The sequence below is a fragment of the Somniosus microcephalus genome, chromosome 1, assembly GCF_052327205.1.
Source record: "Somniosus microcephalus isolate GS21.2 chromosome 1, FLI_Smic_1.0, whole genome shotgun sequence".
NCBI lineage: Eukaryota > Metazoa > Chordata > Chondrichthyes > Squaliformes > Somniosidae > Somniosus > Somniosus microcephalus.
This window is the reverse complement of record NC_140987.1, coordinates 59441110-59461850: the sequence shown is the minus strand read 5'-3', so window position 1 is coordinate 59461850 and position 20741 is coordinate 59441110. Positions and strand designations below refer to the sequence as shown.

General features: G+C 43.8%; 1 protein-coding gene across 3 annotated transcripts in view; it reads left to right on the top strand.

Annotated features, from left to right (window-relative positions):
- Positions 1–18983, top strand: part of cmya5 (cardiomyopathy associated 5) — a 98143-nt gene extending 79160 nt beyond the window's left edge. Inside the window, exons 9-13 of one of the 3 annotated variants that reach the window (XM_085982107.1) lie at positions 6516–6663; positions 6971–7104; positions 9727–9841; positions 13603–13779; positions 16072–18983. In XM_085982107.1, the coding sequence (XP_085838233.1) occupies positions 6516–6663; positions 6971–7104; positions 9727–9841; positions 13603–13779; positions 16072–16324 (827 nt within the window). In that variant the 3' untranslated portion in view covers positions 16325–18983. Of the gene's footprint in view, positions 1–6515; positions 6664–6970; positions 7105–9726; positions 9842–11928; positions 11980–13602; positions 13780–16071 lie in introns of those variants that run through there. The other 2 variants (XM_085982125.1, XM_085982116.1) reach the window with 2 other exon arrangements.
- The last annotated feature ends 1758 nt before the right edge of the window (positions 18984–20741 follow it).

Below are 20741 nucleotides of genomic sequence, written 5' to 3'. Positions count from 1 at the left end.
AGAGAAACAAATATGTGTGAGTCAGAGTCCAGCAATGTGTTTGGGAGATATGCCTGCTGTCATTGAATAGCTGTGATTGTAGGCAAGGCATGAGATGTGGATGTAAGTTTGAGTAGATGAAGATGTTTGGTGGGTGAATGGTGGTGGTGTGGTTCTTTGCACAGTGTGTACAAACTGAGGGTCAGATGCTGGTATGTAGGACCTGTTGAAGCATGTACTCACCTTGACCACCCGAGTGAGGTCGTTGAATTTCTTATGGCACTGTGTCAGGTTGCGTACGACCACACTACTGGCCGACTTTCCTCCACATTGCCCTGAACACCTGAGGCGATGGCCTCCTTCCAGTGGCTGGGAACAGCACTGCCCTCCTTCACTCCACTCCAGCCGCCAATGCCACGTCTGTGAACTGACGAGCTCTCTCCCTGGGAGTGGGAACAGCCACAGCCATCAGGGGCTTCACTTGCTCGCAGGACGCCTCAAAGCCAGCAATGATGAAAATGAGCATCTGCACAATGATGAAACCTCCCCTTTAGGAGCTGGAAGGAACCAGTGTGAAGGATCATTGCTGAATGCATTGCACCTGAAATTCATTAGCGTTCTACTGGTAGCACCCCTGTAGCATCCCACTGAGGTCATTAGCGCTTGATTTAGCACCCCACTTCCTTCCTGGGGCTCTAACACCAAATGTTGTAGACGTTCAGAATCCTTAGCGCCTGGCGCTAAATTTTCAAAATTTCAAAAGTTAGTTCTTTATTTTCAATCTAGTCTACTTTCTTGACTTCCCTATACCAGGACTGTTTAGAATGGAGAGGGAAGTTGGCCAGCCTGCTCCCAGGCCCTGTGATGAAATAACTCTGTGTTCTGGATTGTCTGTTGTTGTACTTGTTAATGTCTGTAAATGTTTTACAGGTGTAACCACTAATGTTCCTCCCTAGCTCCGCCTTTATGGATCCTCCTGATTGGTGTGAGTCTTATTTATAAGAGCTGGGTTTTACTCATAAGGGCTGGGTCGGTGATGAATGATGGTTGCCCTGTGTTAACTTGATGCCAAGATTCTTACTTAATAAAAGCCTTTAGTTTTAAGTTGTAACCTCATGGATTCAGGCAGTTATTTGGCACATCAGGCCCCTGGCATGCAACTTTGAAACTAGTTATTTGTGTGAGATTGGCTTAAAGTTACTCTCCTAATAATCTTTCCTGGTCTCTACTTAATACTTTCGTCTTGTGATACAACTGAGTTTGGTAATTCAATCCATAAGGGGGGTTGTGTGTGCAGTCTCGCATACAATCACCCTATGGTACTGCACATTGATATTCTAGGGCAACCTTTTGGAGCGGTGAACTAGATCCATGTGACACAACTATTGAGAAGCCCATATATTGTAGGAATGTCTAATTCCTATCAAAAGACTGAGGTCGACTCAGGCGATCAATCAAAAGATGTTTAATGTAAAAACTAAGAGTTTAACAAACAAATGCACGAGAACTACGAATACGGGTCTAGTCAGTTCGGAGGCTCCACGAGGACTGCTTGGGCGGTCCCGTGGCTGGCGTCATGACATCATCACGTTATTCCTGCCAGTGGGGGATCACGTGATGAACGGCGTGACGTCATCGCGTTTGCCCGTGCTCCTAAAGGGACCGCGCTCTGTACATGCAAACAGTATATACAAAGATACAGACTCAGGCTGCAGCTAACATATTGTTAAAGGGAATTATATACAATTGATCGGAGTCCCTTAGTGGCTCTGCCACAATATAATTAAATAATTTTTTGAGTCTTGCTGAATCAAGATTCAGTACTACATCCCTCTCCCAATCAATGAACTTGCCCTTGGTACTATTGAAGCAGCTGCAGTAACTCAGCCACCCAAAAGCCAAGACTGAAAGACAATGTGGATGCTACTGCCACCTTCAGCTCCTAGCTCCTTGCAACTTACTACAGATGGATTAAAAAAATAATTCTCCCAAAAAGAAGCAGTGGATGTATTGAGGGGCGGTGGAGGTGGGCATTGTCAGCGTACATGTGGAAGCTGACCCCATGTATGCGGATTAACAGAAAATGCTGGAAAAACTCAGCAGGCCAGGCAACATCCGTGGAGAGAGAAATAGAGCCAACGTTTCAGGTCAAAACCCTTTGTCAAGACTGAAAAAGCACAGGAAATGAAACAAATTAAAAGGCCAGTTTGGAGGCTGGGAGAGAACAAAAGAGAAGTGAAGAGACATTAAGAGGTATTCAAAACAAGACGAGATGGTGATAGGACTAGTGGAGACAAAAGATGGCTCTAGATTAGGTGTGAAATGCGCTGGCAGAATGGGAGACAGCTGCCATGTGGGAGAGAAAAAAAAAGGGGGGGGCAAAACAAAGGTGTGGATAAAAAATATAAGTAAAAATGTAATGGGGGCCAAGGTTATGATCTGAAATTGTTGAACTCGATATTGAGTCCGGAAGGCTGTAAAGTGCCTAATCGGAAGATGAGGTGCTGTTCCTCGAGCTTACACTGAGCTTCTGTGGAACAATGCAAAAGCCCGAGTACGGTGAGGTCTGAGTGGGAATGGGGCGGTGAATTAAAATGACAGGCGACCGGAAGCTCGGGGTCATCCTTACGGACTGAACGGAGGTGTTCCGCAAAGCCATGTATGCAGATGATTTTGCCAAGCGGCAGCATGTAAAAGAAGGTGGGGGGGTGGTGTGCACATGGAGAGATCCTTGGGGGACTTTATTTAATTTAAATATATTGTTTATAAATATACCGTTTTGCCAGGTTACGGTTAGATGTTTAACATTCATGCTTAAAGGATTGGCGACTGTTACATACATGCTCTGGAAGGTTCACAGCCATTGAGCAATGCCATTTTTCATTTCAGTTGTTTTTCATTTATTATTCACCTTCTCCAACACACCCACACACTTTCAAGTGAGAGCGATGAATCAGGCGGGGGATCCCTTTATGCCTCTCATTAGTGTTACTCTCTGCAAGAGGAGACGTGTAGCAGGCCAAGATCAGTTTTGTGCCATTCATCACATGGAAGAATACTCTCTCTCGTAATGTGTTTCAACAGCAGAATTTCTAATCTGGTTCCACCTGTGATGGCCATCCTTGGGCCATGAACGTTTATCCCTCATCCACAACCAGCCCTGTGCATTGTCCATATAATACTCACTCATTAGAAATTCACACAAACATCATTGTCCCTGTTATATGTGAGCCGAATTTTTAAAAGCTTCAAGCAGCATTGATCACAGAAAGGGCTGTTGTTGCTTGCTTTATCTTTTCTAGCCCTCCAGTTTTACGTTTGAAGGTATTGATCGCGCTGGGGTATGACTGGCTTGTGCTGGTCACCCACAGGCATTACATCCAAGTGGCCATTCTTCATGTGTGAATGTCGGTCGGCAGCTTGACTGTGAGGAACGTCACAGTTGAGTCCAATCCTGACCTCCGCTTACACGCTGCATGCATGCATTCCAGCAAGGGTCACTAGAGAATGGTAAGGTGCTGGAACCCTGGTTTATTTTCCCCTAGCTTTCACCACCGCCACTGCCCATTGAAATCAATGGAAAGGAAATGGAGGACGGGGTGGATAATGTCGAGTTCCCCCCCCCCACCCCCCCACCCCACACCTCCCCCGGCAGTGAAAGTTAAAATCTACCCCATCAAGGCCAATGGTAGTACCTGCCTGACTCAGCATAGATTGGAAATCAAACCTGGCACCTAGGTCTGTATGACTTGGAGTCACATTGTGCGGTGAATTTACCAGCTGAAATTGGCCAAGACCATCCTCAATGCTAGGAGGTTTGTTCAGGCTGGCAATGGTGGAAACATAGAAACATAGAAGATAGGAGCAGGAGTAGGCCATTCGGCCCCTCGAGTCTGTTCCGCCATTTAATGAGATCATGGCTGATCATCCAAATTCAGTACCCTGTCCCTGCTTTCTCCCCATATCCCTTGATCCCTTTAGCCTTAAGAAATATATCTAACTCCTTCTTGAATATATTTAATGAATTGGCCTCAACTGCCTTGTGTGGTAGAGAATTCCACAGGTTCACCACTCTCTGGGTGAAGAAATTCCTCCTCATCTCTGTCCTAAATGGCTTACCCCTTATCCTTAGACTGTGACCCCTGGTTCTGGACACCCCCGCCATCGGGAACATCCTTCCTGCATCTAGTCTGTCTAGTCCTGTTAGAATTTTATAAGTTTCAATGAGAGCCCCTCTCATTCTTCTAAACTCCAGCGAATATAAGCCCAATCAACCCAATCTCTCCTCATACATCATTCCTGCCATCCCAGGTATCAGTCTGGTGAATCTTCGCTGCACTCTCTCCATGGCAAGAACATCCTTCCTCAGATAAGGTGACCAAAACTGCACACAATACTCAAGGTGTGGTCTCACCAAGGCCCTGTACAACTGCAGCAAGACACCCTTGCTCCCGTCCCATGCTGGCCTGTATATCTTGAAGGTGTGAGGATTTTCTTTTATGAATTAATAAATTGCTGTTCATCATGTCGCCTGGTCCAGATGGCTTGCATCCCAGGTTGCTAAGGGAATTTGGGGAGGAGATAGCGGAAGGGCTTGCTGTAATTTTCCAATCTTGTTCCTGGGACTAGGGACAGGGTCACTGGTCAAGGCTTGGAAGCTAAGTAGAGTCAGGCCTAGTTAGTACCTGGAGGGGTGACCATCAGGGAAGACCAGGTGCAGAAGGTCACGGAAGGAGCCCCGAGGAGGGGCGGCTGGTGAGAAGGTCATGGAAGGAGCCCCGGGAGGGGTGGCTGGTGAGCAGGCCCAGGCGTTGGGCTGAAGATTGTCGGGCAGGAGGAATGGTGGAAATGGAATGGCGGCGCGCACAGACGCAGCGGCTTTGCTTCTCCCAGGACGGTGCTATTTACGGTTAATGTTATTTGTACTGGACTCATGGGAGCTTGCAAGATCACATTTCGTTGTTCATGTACTTGTGCATTGTACAATGACAATAAAGTTGAATTATTATTAGATGCGGGGGAGGTGCCTGAGGATTGGAAAGTGGCAAATGTGACACCATTGTTCAAGAAAGGGTGTAAGGACAATCCTAGTAACTGCAGGCCAGTCAGTTTAACATCAGTGGTGGGTAAAGTTTTAGAAACAATAATCAAGGAAAAAATTAATGGCCACTTGGAGAGGTCTAAGCTAATTAAGGAGAGCCAACATGGATTTGTAAAAGGCAGATAGTGTTTTACTAATCTAATTGAATTTTTTGATGAAGTAACAGAGAAGATTGATGAAGGGAATGCAATGGATGTTGTCTACATAGATTTTCAGAAGGCATTTGACAAAATACCACATAGAAGGCTGGTTGACAGAATTGAGGCTCATGGAATAGGTGGGTCAGTGGCAGCTTGGATAAGGAATTGGCTTAAGGACAGAAAACAGTGAGTTGTGGTAAATGGCTCTTTTCAGAATGGAGGATGGTAGACAGTGGTGTTCCCCAAGGGTCAGTGCTGGGGCCATTGCTTTTTTTGATATATATAAATGATCTGGATATTGGAATACAGAGTAGAATTTCTAAATTTGCCGATGACACCAAACTTGGGGGTGTGGCAAACAGTGAGGATGATACCAATCAACTGCAACAGGACATAGAAAGGCTAGCAGAATGGGCAGACAAGTGGTAGATGGAATTTAATACAGAGAAGTGTGAGGTGATGCATTTTGGCAGAAGGAACAGGGAGAGGCAATATACACTTAATGGCACAGTTTTAAACAGTGTGCCGGGACAGAGGGACCTGGGAGTTAATGTGCATAAATCCCTGAAGGTGGCAGGACATATTGAGAGAGTGGCTAACAAAGCTTATGGGATCTTGGGCTTCATAAATAGAGGTATTGAGTACAAAAGTAGAGAAGTTATGCTGAACCTTTATAAAGTGCTGGTTAGGCCACAACTGGAGTACTGCGTCCAGTTCTGGTCACCACACTTTAGGAAGGATGTGAAGGCCCTTGAGAGGGTGCAGAGAAGATTTACCCGAATGGTTCCGGGGATGGGGGATCTTAGCTACAAGGACAGATTGGAAAAGCTGGATTTGTTTTCATTAGCGCAAAGGAGGTTGAGGGGTGATTTGATAGAGGCGTACAAGATTTTGACGGATTTGGATAGGCTAGACGGGGAAAGGTTGTTCCCACTAGTTGATGGTACAAGGACTAGGGGACACAGATTTAAGGTTTGGGGCAAGAGATACAGGGGGGACGTGAGGAAAAACTTTTTTATGCAGTGAGTGGTGAGGACCTGGAACTCGCTGCTGACGGAAGTGATGGAAGCGGAGACACTCAATGTTTTCAAGACTGGAGACTGAATAGGCACTTGAGGGAAATAAACTTGCAGGGCTACGGGGATAGAGCGGGGGAATGGGACTGACTGGATTGCTCTACAGAGAACTGGCACGGACTCGATGGGCTGAATGGCCGCCTTCTGTGCCGTTATGACTCTATGTTACAATTAGTGGCAGACACTTTCTGATCCAATTTCCATTTGTGTTTCCCATAGTTCCGTCAGCACCTGTCATTAATGCTGAGGAATGCACTGTGTGCTGGGACAGTGCCACTATCCGCTGGACTTCTTCAGATCTCGATGCTGTTGAATTCTTTATTCTTGAGTTCCACAGACAAAGTGACATTAAAAAGTCAACTTTCAGGTCAGTCAGACTCTTGTTGTGAAGATGTCAGTTTTTAGTTAACACTCATTTTATATAAAGCAGATCCTTTGATTTTTATGAAGAATGGAGATGGGAAAGTCAGTTACAACAGACTTTAAGATTTTAAGCCCCATAGCTTCCATGGTCATGCGATCACACATGTGCCTCCTTTTATACTGCACAGTTGCCTCTGATGGCAAGAGCACCATCAAAACAATCGTGTAGCATAAAGAATACACCAGGTCTGCCTTGTGTTCAATATGTTAGTAAAACTGCAGTATTAATTTGTGTATTTTTTTCTTTTTAGGTCCGTGGCTGGAATCAGAGGGTGTGAGCATACAGTCAGGCTGCAGCCACTTGAGAACTTTCTTTTCTTTGTTAAAGCTGTGAACAATCTTGGCTCAAGTGACACTAGCAAGCCAGCACTGATCTCCACTAAAAGTAGGAGGTTTATTCCAGCATATTGCTAAACAATGTGAAATTGAAATCTGTAATTACTGGATTTCTGTATCAGTTTTTGTATATCTACACATCATAGTTTAAGCAATAATTTGTAATTTTAGACTAATTTATAAAGCTTGCTGAATATTTCTGTGGCCTTCAATATCTTGCAAATTGATGCACTGAACGACCAGACACACTTTTTTAGATAACAAAAATAAACAAAAATTTTAAAATATTTAGATTAATTAGTGACAAAATCAAAATGAATAACATGTTTGAGTTACAATACCGGTATCAAATGTTACCAAATTGAAACAAATTTTAGAAAGATTATATTGACGGAAACCGAATTGCAAACAAATTAAAACAAAAACAGTCAAAAAATTTAGATAGCCCGTATCACAGTGACAGTTCTCATCTAAGTTGAGGTCAGAGGAGGGGAGAGGTTGACAAGACAAGAAAGAGTCAGAATCATGAGGAGGAGCCTCTTTGCCAATAAAAAAACCCACAGAAATGAGGAGAGTTCAGCACCATGTCAAGTTTGGAACTCATTGGCGTGAGTGGATAAAGTGACGAAGTTGAATCCCTTTCTGTTGTTGTTAAGTTGAATCCCTTGCTGAGCACAGATTGTTGGGAGTCAATATTAAAGGGCATGGTAAAAGCTTCATGAACAGGCATCCAGACAGGAGTGAGGTTACAAGGGCAAATAGGGTCAGCAGAACGGGGGCAGGAGATTCGCTTTGTTCTTGCTCCCTGGAAGGAAGAAGAGTTGTTAAAGAAATGGAATGAGACAACGGATGAAGTGAAACTGAGGACCAGGGTAGCCATGATCTAGAGTGAGTTAATGCTGCTATAGAGAGACTTTGTAGGATAGAGAGGATAGCTTGTAATAGTGAGAGTAGTGCTTGAAAGAACATTAAGTATCGGAGATAGCATTTGTTTTTATTCATTCCTGGGATGTGGGTGTCGTTGGCAAGGCCAGCATTTATTGCCCATCCCTAATTGCCCTCGAGAAGGTGGTGGTAAGCTGCCTTCTTGAACCGCTGCAGTCCATGTGGTGAAGGTACTCCCACAGTGCTGTTAGGGAGAGAGTTTCAGGATTTTGACCCCGCAATGATGAAGGAAAGACAATATATTTCCAAGTCAGGATGGTTTGTGACTTGCAGTGGAACTTGCAGGTGATGGTGTTCCCATGCGCCTGCTGCCCTTGTCCTTCTAGGTGGAAGAGGTCGCGGGTTTGGGAGGCGCTGTCGAAGAAGCCTTGGCAAGTTGCTGCAGTGCATCTTGTAGATGGTACACACTGCAGCCATGGTGCACCGGTGGTGGAGGGAGTGAATGTTTAAGGTGGTGGATGGGGTGCCAATCAAGTGGGCTGCTTTGTCCTGGATGGTGTTGAGCTTCTTCAGTATCATTGGAGCTGCACTCATCCAGGCAAGTGGAGAGTATTCCATGACACTCCTGACTTGTGCCTTGTACAGTAGATGGTGGAAAGGCTTTGAGGAGTCAGGAGGTGAGACACTCACTGCAGTATACCCAGCCTCTGACCTGCGTTTGTAGCCAAAGTATTTATGTGACTGGTCCAGTTAAGTTTCTGGTCAATGGTGACCCCCCCAGGATGTTGATTGTGGGGGATCCAGCAATGGTAATGCCATTGAATGTCAAGGGGAGGTGGTTAGACTCTCTCTTTTCGGAGCTAGTCATTGCCTCGCACTTGTGTTACACGAATGTCATCCAGGTCTTGCTGCATGCGGGCATGGATTGCTTCATTATCTGAGGAGTTGTGAATGGAACTGAACACTGTGCAATCATCAGCGAACATCCCCACTTCTGACCTTATGATGGAGGGAAGGTTATTGATGAAGCAGCTGAAGATGGTTGGGTCTAGGACACTGCCCTGAGGAACTCCTGCAGTAATGTCCTGAGGCTGAGATGATTGGCCTCCAACAACCACAACCATCTTCCTTTGTGCTAGGTATGCCACCAGCCCTGATTCCCATTGACTTCAATTTTACTAGGGCTCCTTGATGCCACACTTGGTCAAATGCTGCCTTGATGTCAAGGGCTGGCACTCTCACCTCACCTCTGGAATTCAGCTCTTTTATCCATGTTTAGATCAAGGCTGTAATAAGGTCTGGAGCCGAGTGGTCCTGGCAGAACCCAAATTGGGCATCAGTGAGCAGGTGAGTAAGTGCCACTTGATAGCACTGTCGACGACACCTTCCATCACTTTGCTGATGATTGAGAGTAGACTGATGGGGCAGTAATTGGCCGGATTGGATTTGTCCTACTTTTTGTGGACAGGACATACTTGGGCAGTTTTCCACGTTGACCATGAACTTGTGTTTTCTCTTTTCAGAGAAAAGGCAGATACTGATTGGGTACATGATTGAAGATTATGCACTTAAGCATAGACTAAAATGATCAAATACTTCAAAGGAGGTTCCTGTGCTACTGGGGTTAAGAGTTGTTGTCTATGGCTCTAGGCTTTGAAAGTGGTGGTGGAGATGGATGGACATTCTAGAGTTTTACTTGATTACCTTTGCCGAGTATTTATGCATTGAAAGTTGAAAAAGAATTGTTACTAAAGACTTTAAAAAAAAATCATTTGTCACTAAATAGGTACTCTCTTTCATCTGAGCAAAGAAACAGTCCCTCCGAGTTTGCAGTTATCTGAAGACGGGACTGTAATTCACTTTGACGAACTAGCTGTGGAAAATGAGAGCCTACTGACTGAGTGAGTAGCCACAATATTGAAACATGAAAAGAACAATTCCATCACATTAAAAATGGTGGTTTGCTGAAGCCTTTATTTTATAACAAAGCCTGAAAGAGGGCTGTGATGGGCAAATGCTTGAAAGCTCCAGCATGCTATGTCAGGGCGTGATGGGATGCAGATTTATGGGCATCATTTTTGCACACGTCAAGTTCCCACTTCAGCCAAGAAGAGACACAGAACTTTAATTCTGGCCTAACAACAGAAAATGCTGGAAAAACTCAGCAGGCCAGGCAACATCCGTGGAGAGAGAAATAGAGTCAATGTTTCAGGTCGAAACCCTTCACCCTGACGAAGGGTTTTGACCTGAAACGTTGACTCTATTTCTCTCTCCGTGGATGTTGCCTGGCCTGCTGAGTTTTTCCAGCATTTTCTGTTGTTATTTCGGATTTCCAGCATCCGCGGTATTTTGCTATTGTACTAGTGTTTAATTCTGGCCTGTTGTGCATCCCCGATTTCCTTCACCCCCACCTTGCCTTCAGCTCTCTAGGCACCAAGCACTGGAATTGGCTCCCTAAACGAATTGTTATGATCTGGAATGCACTGCCTGAAAGGGTGGCGGAAGCAGATTCAGTACTAACTTTCAAAAGGGACTTAGATAAATACTTGAAGGGGAAAAATTTGCCGGGCTGTGGGGAAAGAGCAGGGGAGTGGGACTAATTGGATAGTTCTTACAAAGGGCCGGCGCAGGCACGATGAGCCGAATGGCCTCCATCTGTGCTGTATGGTTCCATAATAAAGCCAGCCTATTTCCCAAAGGGAAAGAGGGAAGTTCAGAGAGCATTCTGAACTCCCGCCTCTCTGGCTGCTCTGCAGTACTTCCCAGTAGCTAGTTTCAGCCTGTTTTCAGACAGATGTTCAGGAGCAGTTCATCCACCTGTCCTGTCAGCCATGCTGTTGCATGGGGCGTAGAGATCAACTAAAAAAGGAAAAGGGAGAAGATAAAAAGAGGCCAAATTTCCACGGAAGGTAACCCTAGTGTTTACATTGGAATGCCCACAGTGCCCTCTAGCATCGACCTCACTAGAGGTTGCTGGGTCACTTCAATAGCATGGGACAGATGGGCGCAAGCACCACTTTGGACACACCTCTGCCACCTACCTGCCTATGGCAGATGGAAACTCTTGCTCCCAACTGCCCCTGGGGATACCCAATCCCCTCTGCAACCCGCTTTTCCCTTGCCACACCCCGCCCAATCTTCATTTTTTTTAAATCACTGTATGTTTCATTGGGGATTCAGGCTGCTTCCATGGCCTGGACCTTACCAGTGTGCCCCACATCTGGTCATGTTGAGGCCGGTTCCCGTACCTCGCTGGACCATCGATATACTGGATCCTGACCGAGCTAAAGGAGTAGGAACCTGCGCTGCAACCGAGTCTCTGCCGGTTTCAGGGGGCTCCGCTGGTCTTCCGTGGTGAGAGATGGGCAGAACCCCCGAGATAGTTCAGCCCCATGTACATGAAATAATAAATCTGAGCCAAAAAATGAAGCAGAAAATGTTTAGTGCTGTGAGGGATTTTAAGAAATGAAAGTTGTACACCCATGATCTGTGCAATTAGTTTAGAAAACATAAAATAAATAGGAATTTTTATCATTCAGTATCCTTGAGCATTCTATAAATGACATTATAAAATAGAAAATACAACTAACTCCTGTTTACGCTCTCCTTAATGGCGAATAGACGCACAGCTTTATTTCTCCACTAAAGGAATGCGTAACAGAGAAGCTGTTTCTTCACGCACATTTCTCTTAGAGATATATTTCAGGAATGATCAATATCTCTCAGTGGATTTAAGATAATTCATTCTCAGACGATGACCATAATGTGCTTGAGCCAATTCATGACCTCATCTGACTCCCTCAACTGGATTAGTGTCTGGTAATTCAATCAGAGCTATCCAGTATCCACTAAGATCTGTCAACCAATCATATGACTTGTCCTGCAGTGACATAAGCTGCAGTCAACAAATATATTTTGCCTCAATTGACCACCCCATGCAGTGAAGCTGCATTCTGTTATCATTGAAAACTCAAACTTTCTTTTTTAGAGATGGAATACTGTAAAAGCTGAAACATTGACTGTGGATTTACTACATTTGGTATGACATTAGACCTTTGTATTTTCCTAAGTTTAGATATATGGGCTGGTACTTCCTGTTCTCCACTGAATGTTTGGGCAGACAGGGTGGGATATGTATGCACTTTGCTGCTCCCTGACCCATTTTACATTCCTCCTCCAATTTACTGTTGGAAATGACTGGTGACATACAACACGTCCACCCCCATATATGGATGAGCGTGTTATAATAATATTCAAATGACGGAAGTAAGCCATCTGATATATTTTCTGTCCTTTTACCGTGTCAATGCTTGATGCCAAGGATGCCTGTTCATCCATAGTAATGCTGAAAAGCCTTCATCATATCTAGACTCGATGGGGGTGAAATTTAAATTGGGCGTTGTGTAAAACGGTTACCGATTCACAATTAGCCCATTTCACGCTACTGGCACAGACCAGTTCATCCCTGATTATTCCAAAGCTCTCTTTGCTGGCCTTGACAATGCTCCATTGTCCATAAACTCCAGGTTTTCCAAAACTCACTGTTTGTATCCTATCCCACACAAAGTCCTGCTCGGCCTTTACCTCTCTCCTTGCTAATCTCTGTTGGCTGTCATCACATCTTCGGTCCCTTCACCCCACCTTTGGCAACCATGCTTTCAGCTGCCAAGATCCCACTCTGAAATTGCTTCCCTATACTCCTCTCCCACCTCCCTCTCTTTTAATACCCTCCTTAAAACTCATCTCTTCGGCCAGGCTTTTAGTCACCCCTCCTAATCTCTCCTTTCGCTTGGTGTCTATTGTCCACATGCCTCTGTGATTACATTAAAATTGTCTTTCAGTTACAAGTTATTGTTGAATGTGCAGATGTTCTCATGCTTGCCTACCAGCTCAAGTTGCATTAATGACATCTGCTATCCAGTTGGTGTTAAGACACTGTAGACAGTTGGCAGAGGTTCCGGCATTTAGAGGAGCAGGCAGCATTGTTCACACAGTAGCACCAGCAAGCTTTACTTTGATGGACATGTTGGAGGAGGAGGAGGATACTGTGGAGGATGTTCAGCAGAGGAGGGCTAGGGACTTCAGCTGGAAGGCAAGCATGAGATAATCTTCACGTTCAGCAATAACTTGCAATTAAAAGGCATTTTTAATGTAGAAAAACATCCCATAGGAATAGGACTACCAGAATCCACTACCCAGTGCAATGTGTCTATTCCTGGCTGCAGAGCTCACCGAGGAGCAGTGTGTGATGAGGCCCTGCCAAGAGGCCATAGCTGAAATGTGTTTCCCCTGGAACCAAATTTGCAAATAATGAGAAACGGCAGCAGTGTGCTGCCAGTAGTGGTAAAAGTGACGGCAATATTCAACCTATTTGCCACAGAATCCTTCCAAGTAATGGTAGGAGACAAAAATCAACCAATTCGCAGTCCACTGTTACCTTACCCAGATTACACTTGCCCTTTTTTTAACATACTGATGAATACATTAAAATCAGTGCAGGCATTATTTTTATAAGTGTAAAGTTGCTTCTGTGTAAACTTTATGAATTATCCTAAACAACTGCCCTGTTACAATGTGTGACAGAGATCTTGCAGGTATTTTTGTGGGTTGTATTTCTATGTTGTAAATTATTACCCTCAGCGTATCTACACTCTTTCCACAGCTGCCCTGCTGTTCTTGGAGAATCTTTGCCTGCTCGTGGTCGACACTATTGGGAAGCAACAGTAGACCGATGTGAGGCTTACAGGATTGGAGTAGCATATCCTATCACTACAAGAAGTAGTTCACTGGGGAAAAACAGCAAATCATGGTGCATGCGATATTATGCAACACCAGCAGGGTATGGTTTGTCCTATACGTACTAAATAATAGTGGGATGGGGAGGGCTCCATTGCTGTAGTCCTTGACAGTGTGCTTCCAAATGGAGGAATTGAGCTCATTCCTAACTTGCATAAGCTTCCACTAAAGGAGGTGTTTTTCACTAGTCTCACCTAAGCCTTTCTAGGCAATGGCTGGGAGAGGACGTGGGGAGATATGGAGAGACTGACGAAGCTCTTGCTCCATAGCATAAGTGTGGGAGCAACATTGGTAATATCGATAATGCTATTCATGGGCTGGAGCAGCTAACTAACCTGAACAGAGAAATAACATTACAAAAAATATATCTGGTTCATTTTAGAAGCCCTCTTATGGCAGAAGGCTTTAAACACTATGGGATGAAAAATGCCTATTTGCCCTACCAAGCCCATTCCTTTCACAGGTCATGTACAACCTGTTCTATAATGAATATAACCCCACTTATCTAATCTTCTCAGTATTTAACATTACAGGCTACGTTAATTATTCTTGACCAGTTGGCATGAAGTTTCCATGATCTCAGTAGCTCAGGAACCGTATTAGAGTATTCAATCATTTATGGTATTGTTCATTTTAAACATCCAATTGAAGATTATAAGGATAAAACGGATAAAGCTAGAAGTTACTGTTGGCATTATTAGTGGATGAATGCCTATTATTCATCCACTAATCACGCCAGCAGTAACTTCTAGCTTTAGCCGTTTTATCCTTATAATCTTCAATTCTGTTCCTAGCCAAGTATTTATCTATCCATTATTTCCACTATCTTCCCCCTACTTTCCTGCTCTGTTCATATGAGGTCAGTAACTTATACTGGAACATAGGACCAGGAGTAGGCCATTCAGCCCCTCGAGCCTGCTCCGCCATTCAATGAGATCATGGCTGATCTACGACTTAACTCCATATACCCGCCTTTGGCTCATATCCCTTAATACCTTTGGTTAACAGAAAGCTATCAATCTCTGATTAAAAATTAACAATTGATCTAGCATCAATTGCCGTTTACGGGAGAGAATTTGTGTGTAGAAGTGTTTCCTAATTTCACTCCTGAAAGGTCTGGCTCTAATTTTTAGACTATGCCCCCTGGTCCTAGAATCCCCAACCAGCGGAAATAGTTTCTCTCTATCTACCTTATCTGTTTGCCTTAATATCTTGAAAACTTTGATCAGATCACCCCTTAACCTTCTAAATTCAAAGGAATACAACCCTAATTTGTGTAATCTCTCCTCATAACTTAACCCTTGAAGTCCAGGTATCTATCTGGTAAACCTACGCTGCACTCCCTCCAAGGCCAATATATTCTTCCTAAGGTGTGGTGCCCAGAACTGCTCGCAGTACTCCGGGTGTGGTCTAACCAGGGTTTTGTACAGCTGCAGCATAACTTCTGCCCCCTTGTACTCGAGTCCTCTAGATATAAAGGCCAGCATTCCATTGGCCTTTTTGATTATTTTCTGTATTTGTTCATGACATTTTATGGAATATGGTTCCCACGTGCTGCCAACTCTTTGGTACCCAACTGTGGTTGGGAGGGTGGAAGCATAGCCAAGTTCGATCTTCTACTATCCCAAATGCACACACATCCAATTTCTAGCAGGGTCATTAGATCACGATGAGGAGCAGGAACCCCGATTGATACTTCTATTTACACACACTAGCTTATGCGAGGCCAATTGTAGTGGTCCCATTGACTCCTTGGCTGAGATAAGTTAACACAGCAAAGACCAAGGATCAAATCTGAGACTCTCCTGCTTTGTATGGCTCAGTACCATTCATGCAGTGCATTCACTCATTGAGCCACTAGGGCAATTTATCAAGCCATTTTGTAAAGGCAATAGTTAACGTTGGGTATCTGTTCCAGACTGGCATTATTATAGGTCTGACAGTTCATCGCCGCAGTGCCTACAGCCTCAAACAGTATACCCCAACACAAAGTCCAGTACAATATAATTGTATAAATAGGTGAGATTGCTAGTGAACCTTTTTCTTTTCAGTTGTAAGTTTTAATGTGCCTAAGGGTTTTTCTGGTGCAGAGAAGTGAGGATACAGTAATTTGACTAATCTGAAGATAACTAGCAAAATGGGTTTGCTTGTATCTGTGTCCCTTCGCTCAAAAATGTTGCCACTTCTCATCCTGTGGATGAATTTTTGAATTTTTGTTGGTCTGGTAATAATTTATGCATATACTCCATGCATCCCACGGGTTGTTGCTTAATTTCATTCTGCTTCTTGTATGACCAATTTGTTATCTTGTTAACATTCCTGCTCTTTCTACTAGGCATAGGTATGAATTTCTTCATAACAGTGCATCACATGATGTCCTTATCACAGATTTCCCAGGAAGGCTTGGTGTTTTTCTGGACTGTGACAGTGGTCGACTGTCGTTCTTCAATGCCCAAAATGGACAGTTACTTCATACCTTCCAGCACCAATTCACTGACTTCATCTGCCCAGCATTTGTAGTTGAGAAGCCTGGATTTCTGACTGTGTGCACAGGAGCTGAATTGCCTGAGTTTGCTAAACGCAGCTAATGCTAATCACTTTTCATGCTATCAAAGTCTTTAATTGTCCAAATTTTTGAACAGTAGCTAATGATCATTGCAGTGGTTTTTCATGAGGGTACCTCAAACTTAACCTGGTACATAAATTGAAGGTATGCCCGTCCCATCAAAAACGAGTTATTACTAACTCCATATGAATGATTATTGATAGCTAAACTTGGCCTCCGTAGTTCAATTAAAGATGATCAAACAGGCAAAAAGAGAAACATGTTCCATTTTGCTCACACACAACTACGAAGCTCCCAATAGTGCAGAAACCTCGATTCAACCAACAAAGGGTACTGTCACTTGGGAATTTGTACTTGTTGGGCTTATCTCCATCCTTTGAACTGGAGTCTGATCTGAGCCAATCCCAGGCTTTTCATATCACCTAACCTTGATTATTTTTTCAATTTAAATATTATGATCATAACCTTTCCACTGTTTCAGTGGAATCTTTTTGTAGAACTTGTTGGGAGAAAAGCCCATTTTAATCCAGTACAGACATTCTCTCAGTTGGCAAAAGGTTATGCTCAGGAGCTAAGTAACTTTAGTGATTTAAAATGTGCATTTTATTAGATGATGTGTTTATATCTTTAACTGTCATGTTTACTGAGGTAAGCAATATGTGGAAAATGGTATCTTCAGGTGTTGCTTTACCTCTAGCAGTAGCTCGTCAATGGTACTGCATATTTGCTAAAGTAGCGTTGCTGTCTGGATTGTTTAAGGTATTCCAAATTGTTTATCATAGATGGACTTACTTGAAAAGGTTTTCTTCTCATACTGCAGCCATATTTGTTGTAGAGCTGCACCGATGAAGGAATATGTTATGATGTACAAGCATTGGATATCAACCTGTAATCAACCCTAATCGCTGTAGCCTGTTGACCAGTATTACTGTACTGTTCACCTCTGACTATACCTTCTTCTCTGTACATTTGGAAAGTGCATTGGAAATACTGTCAGTGAAATTGAAAACTAGGAAAGTAGACTGTGAAAGTAAGTTAAAGGTGCCCTTTAAGAGGTCTCTGGTGATCTAATGGTTAGGACATGCCAGTGATGATCATTTATTATAGTTTTGTGCACATTATGTTACCAGTGCCAAGTCAGCACAAATGGGTTATCCTATCAATGGAGTTTTATCATCTTCTCTAGGCCAACTGAGGAGCCAGTGGTGCCTTTAAGAGGTCCCTGATGATTTAGTGGTTAGGATTCTGTGCCCTCACTGGGTGGCCTGGGTTTGGTTCCCAGTCAGAGAATTAATTTTTGTTCCTATGTTAAGGGTATCGGGAGTTAGGGAACAAAGCCAGGTAAATGGAGATACAGATCAGCCATGATCTAATTGAATGGCGGAACAGACTCAAAGGGCTGAAGGACCTACTCCTGTTTCTATATATGTGAAGTAATTAGCATAGTCTAACACCTATGTTTCTTAACCAATCTAACCCTTTGAGTAATTTATCCCTGGTCATTACTGTCCAGGAATGGTTCTACCCTCCTCAATTGGACTCTGGAAGATGAAAAATCTCCATTGATAGAATAACCCATCTGTGCTGACTTGTCACTGGTGATATATTGTGCACAAAAATACAATAACTGATCATCTCTGGTGTGTATATCATTATTGATGAATACTGTTTTTATTTTTAATTGGTTGTTTTAATATGTGGGTATAGTAGCCGTTGGCAAGAAGTACAGTTTGTGAGCCAGTCTAAGTTTAGAAGTGGAGAGTATAATAATTGAAGATGAGGTTGTGGCTGTCAGTCAGATATCAGACATTTTGAATTACTGTCTATGCGATGCCTTTACCGACAATGCAGAATATGCCCCATGATCAGCTAATTACTCCTTTTGATAGCTGATTGATTAACATACTGGATTTTGAAAAAGTCATCAAATATCACAAACTGTACATATTAATGGTTCTGAACAATTGTATGCTTGGTGCTGTGAACTTTTGGGGAATGGCATTTTGCACTCACACTGACTTTTTTTGCAAAAATTACCCATACGAAGCATGTCACCCTTGATGCACTAGAGAATATTTTACTCGTAACCCTTAGCCACTATCAATTACAGGCCACCGTCATCTCCTTTACTTGTGTTGAATCCGAACTTGAGTCTCCAGAGGTGAAAGAGTAAGCTTTTGAAGAGTGCTAAACCCTCACTGTGTACACCGTGCCATGTCCTGTAACTGTTAAATACATGGCATGCCATTTCCAAAGTAAATCTACATGGTAGAATCTCATTTGGGTGGTGGAAGCAGATTCAATAGTAACTTTCAAACAGGAAATTGGATAAATACTTGATGGGGGGGGGAAATGACAGGGCTATGGGGAAAGAGCAGGAGAGAGGGACTAGTTGAATAGCTCTACCAAATAGTTGGCACAGGCACATGGGTCAAATGGCCTCCTTCTGTGCTGTATCACTCTATGATTTATCCCAAATCCATATGAACTCAGGTCTTTTGGATATGTGAATATTTTAAGTATGTGTTCATTGCTTCTGATGCTATGAGCTAAAAGTATTTTAAAAAATAGACAACAGGAGTCTATAAATGAATAAAATGAATTTGGAATAAAGAGATTCTTACTTCAAGATGTTTGAACAATTGAGATTTGAATTAAAGAAGGGCACGTTATGTATTTCACTCCTCAGTCTTGGTTCCCTCAATTGAATGAGAAAGACTCAATTACTTTTTTGATGATAACCGGTGGAATTAATTTATCGGTCTGCTTCTGAACATTTGGTTGGTACAAACAATTTAATAAAGTTTGGAATTCAGTTTCTAATCATTCTCTGGAAAAGTCGCTGAAGAATCTTTCCAGAGAATCTGTGCGATTCGGTTTATTATCCAGAATATTATGCATAGCTTTTGCTTTTCAATAAACTTTAAAGTATTAGGGGGAGAAATTCGATATCGCCCCCATTTGGGGTGCAATTATCGGCCGGGTGCAAAGTTTAGCGCCTGGTGCTAATTATCGCCTCCGACTGCAAACTTGGCTTCTATCGCTCCTGGAGGTGATTGGAGCGCTAAATCAGGCGCTACACACCTCTCTTAAGCGCTAACGCCGAGGAGCGAGGCGCTACCTCAGAGCGCTGGCGAAGCTCATATAATGTCAGTCAGCAATGGAACACAGACACACTGGCGCCGGCCAATTCTTAAAGGGGAGGGTCGATCTTGCTCTCCATCCACACCCTGCTCATTGCAGCCTTGAATCTCGGCTTGGAGAGACCTGTACATCAAATCTGCTGGAAAGAACAATGAAGAGGCTCAGGGAAAGAGCTCAGAGTGCAGCCCCCATAGTCTCTTCTAAATCGATGCAAGGAAGATCAAATCAAAATGAACCTGCAAAGTGCTGCTCAGTACCCAAAACTCCTTCACACAGCGTTGAATCTCTCCAGAAGTCTCTCTCCCTATCTCTTAGAATGAGTGGTGCAAAAATGTCGCTGGCAAAAAAAGGCAGGAAGCGGCTGCCTTTAAATAGCGCTCCCCCAGTCCCTTCCTGACTGCAAAACATTCCCCTCAACCTGTCATTGCTAGCGGCAGGCGGAAAGACAGGGGGTGCCACTCAATATCCGGTCCGGGGCGTTGCACACTCGACTGACGTCACGATCTGCGGGCGCAGGAGTTCGTGGCAGTAGTGTCTAGCGCCGCCGCAAAATGGCCAATTTCACGAGTGGCGCAAACATCGCCACACCCAGGTACTAGTTGCTTTGTGCCCCATTAGCGCTCTTAGGGCACTAACAAGAGGTGCAAAGCAACCAAATTTTTCCCCCTTAGTCTTAATTAATAAGCATTGGGCCCTTTGCACATGCAAAATATGGGGCCATACGGCTGTTTGAGGTCCCCACTGCATGATTGATCTGCCCTGAAGAAAACCATGCATTGGGACAGCCTGTTGCCAACAAGGTAGGCTTTTGACATATACGTACCTGAATGTGAAGCCAGGAGGAACAGGCGTGCTCCTCCCAGCTCCACAATTAAAGAATGTGGGCTTCCGATCCCACCTCCCTCCGCCCCACCACACCCACTGCTCCCCCACCCTCCCCCCAGCCCCCCACCGGCCTCTGTTCCCTCCTCCTGGCCACAGTGGAAAATTGGCTGCTCTGAAAATGAAAGATTACTCTTCACTTTCAGCAGCATAGTCTCTCAATATTAAAGTACTAACTATGTCTACACAAAGAAGTAATGGTTCATTGATTGGGAGGGAGAGAGCAAGGAAATTGTAGTGTTGGAAAGCAATCATTCTTTGTCCCGAGGATAGCTATAACAGATATGTGGGACGTTTTAGTACAACATAATTATAGCAATGCCTAATACAGCGTTACCCCGCTGGTAGGATTTGCTTGGAATTTCGGCCTCAACTTTTGTAAGCTCCTACCTCACATAGTAACTTATTATGCT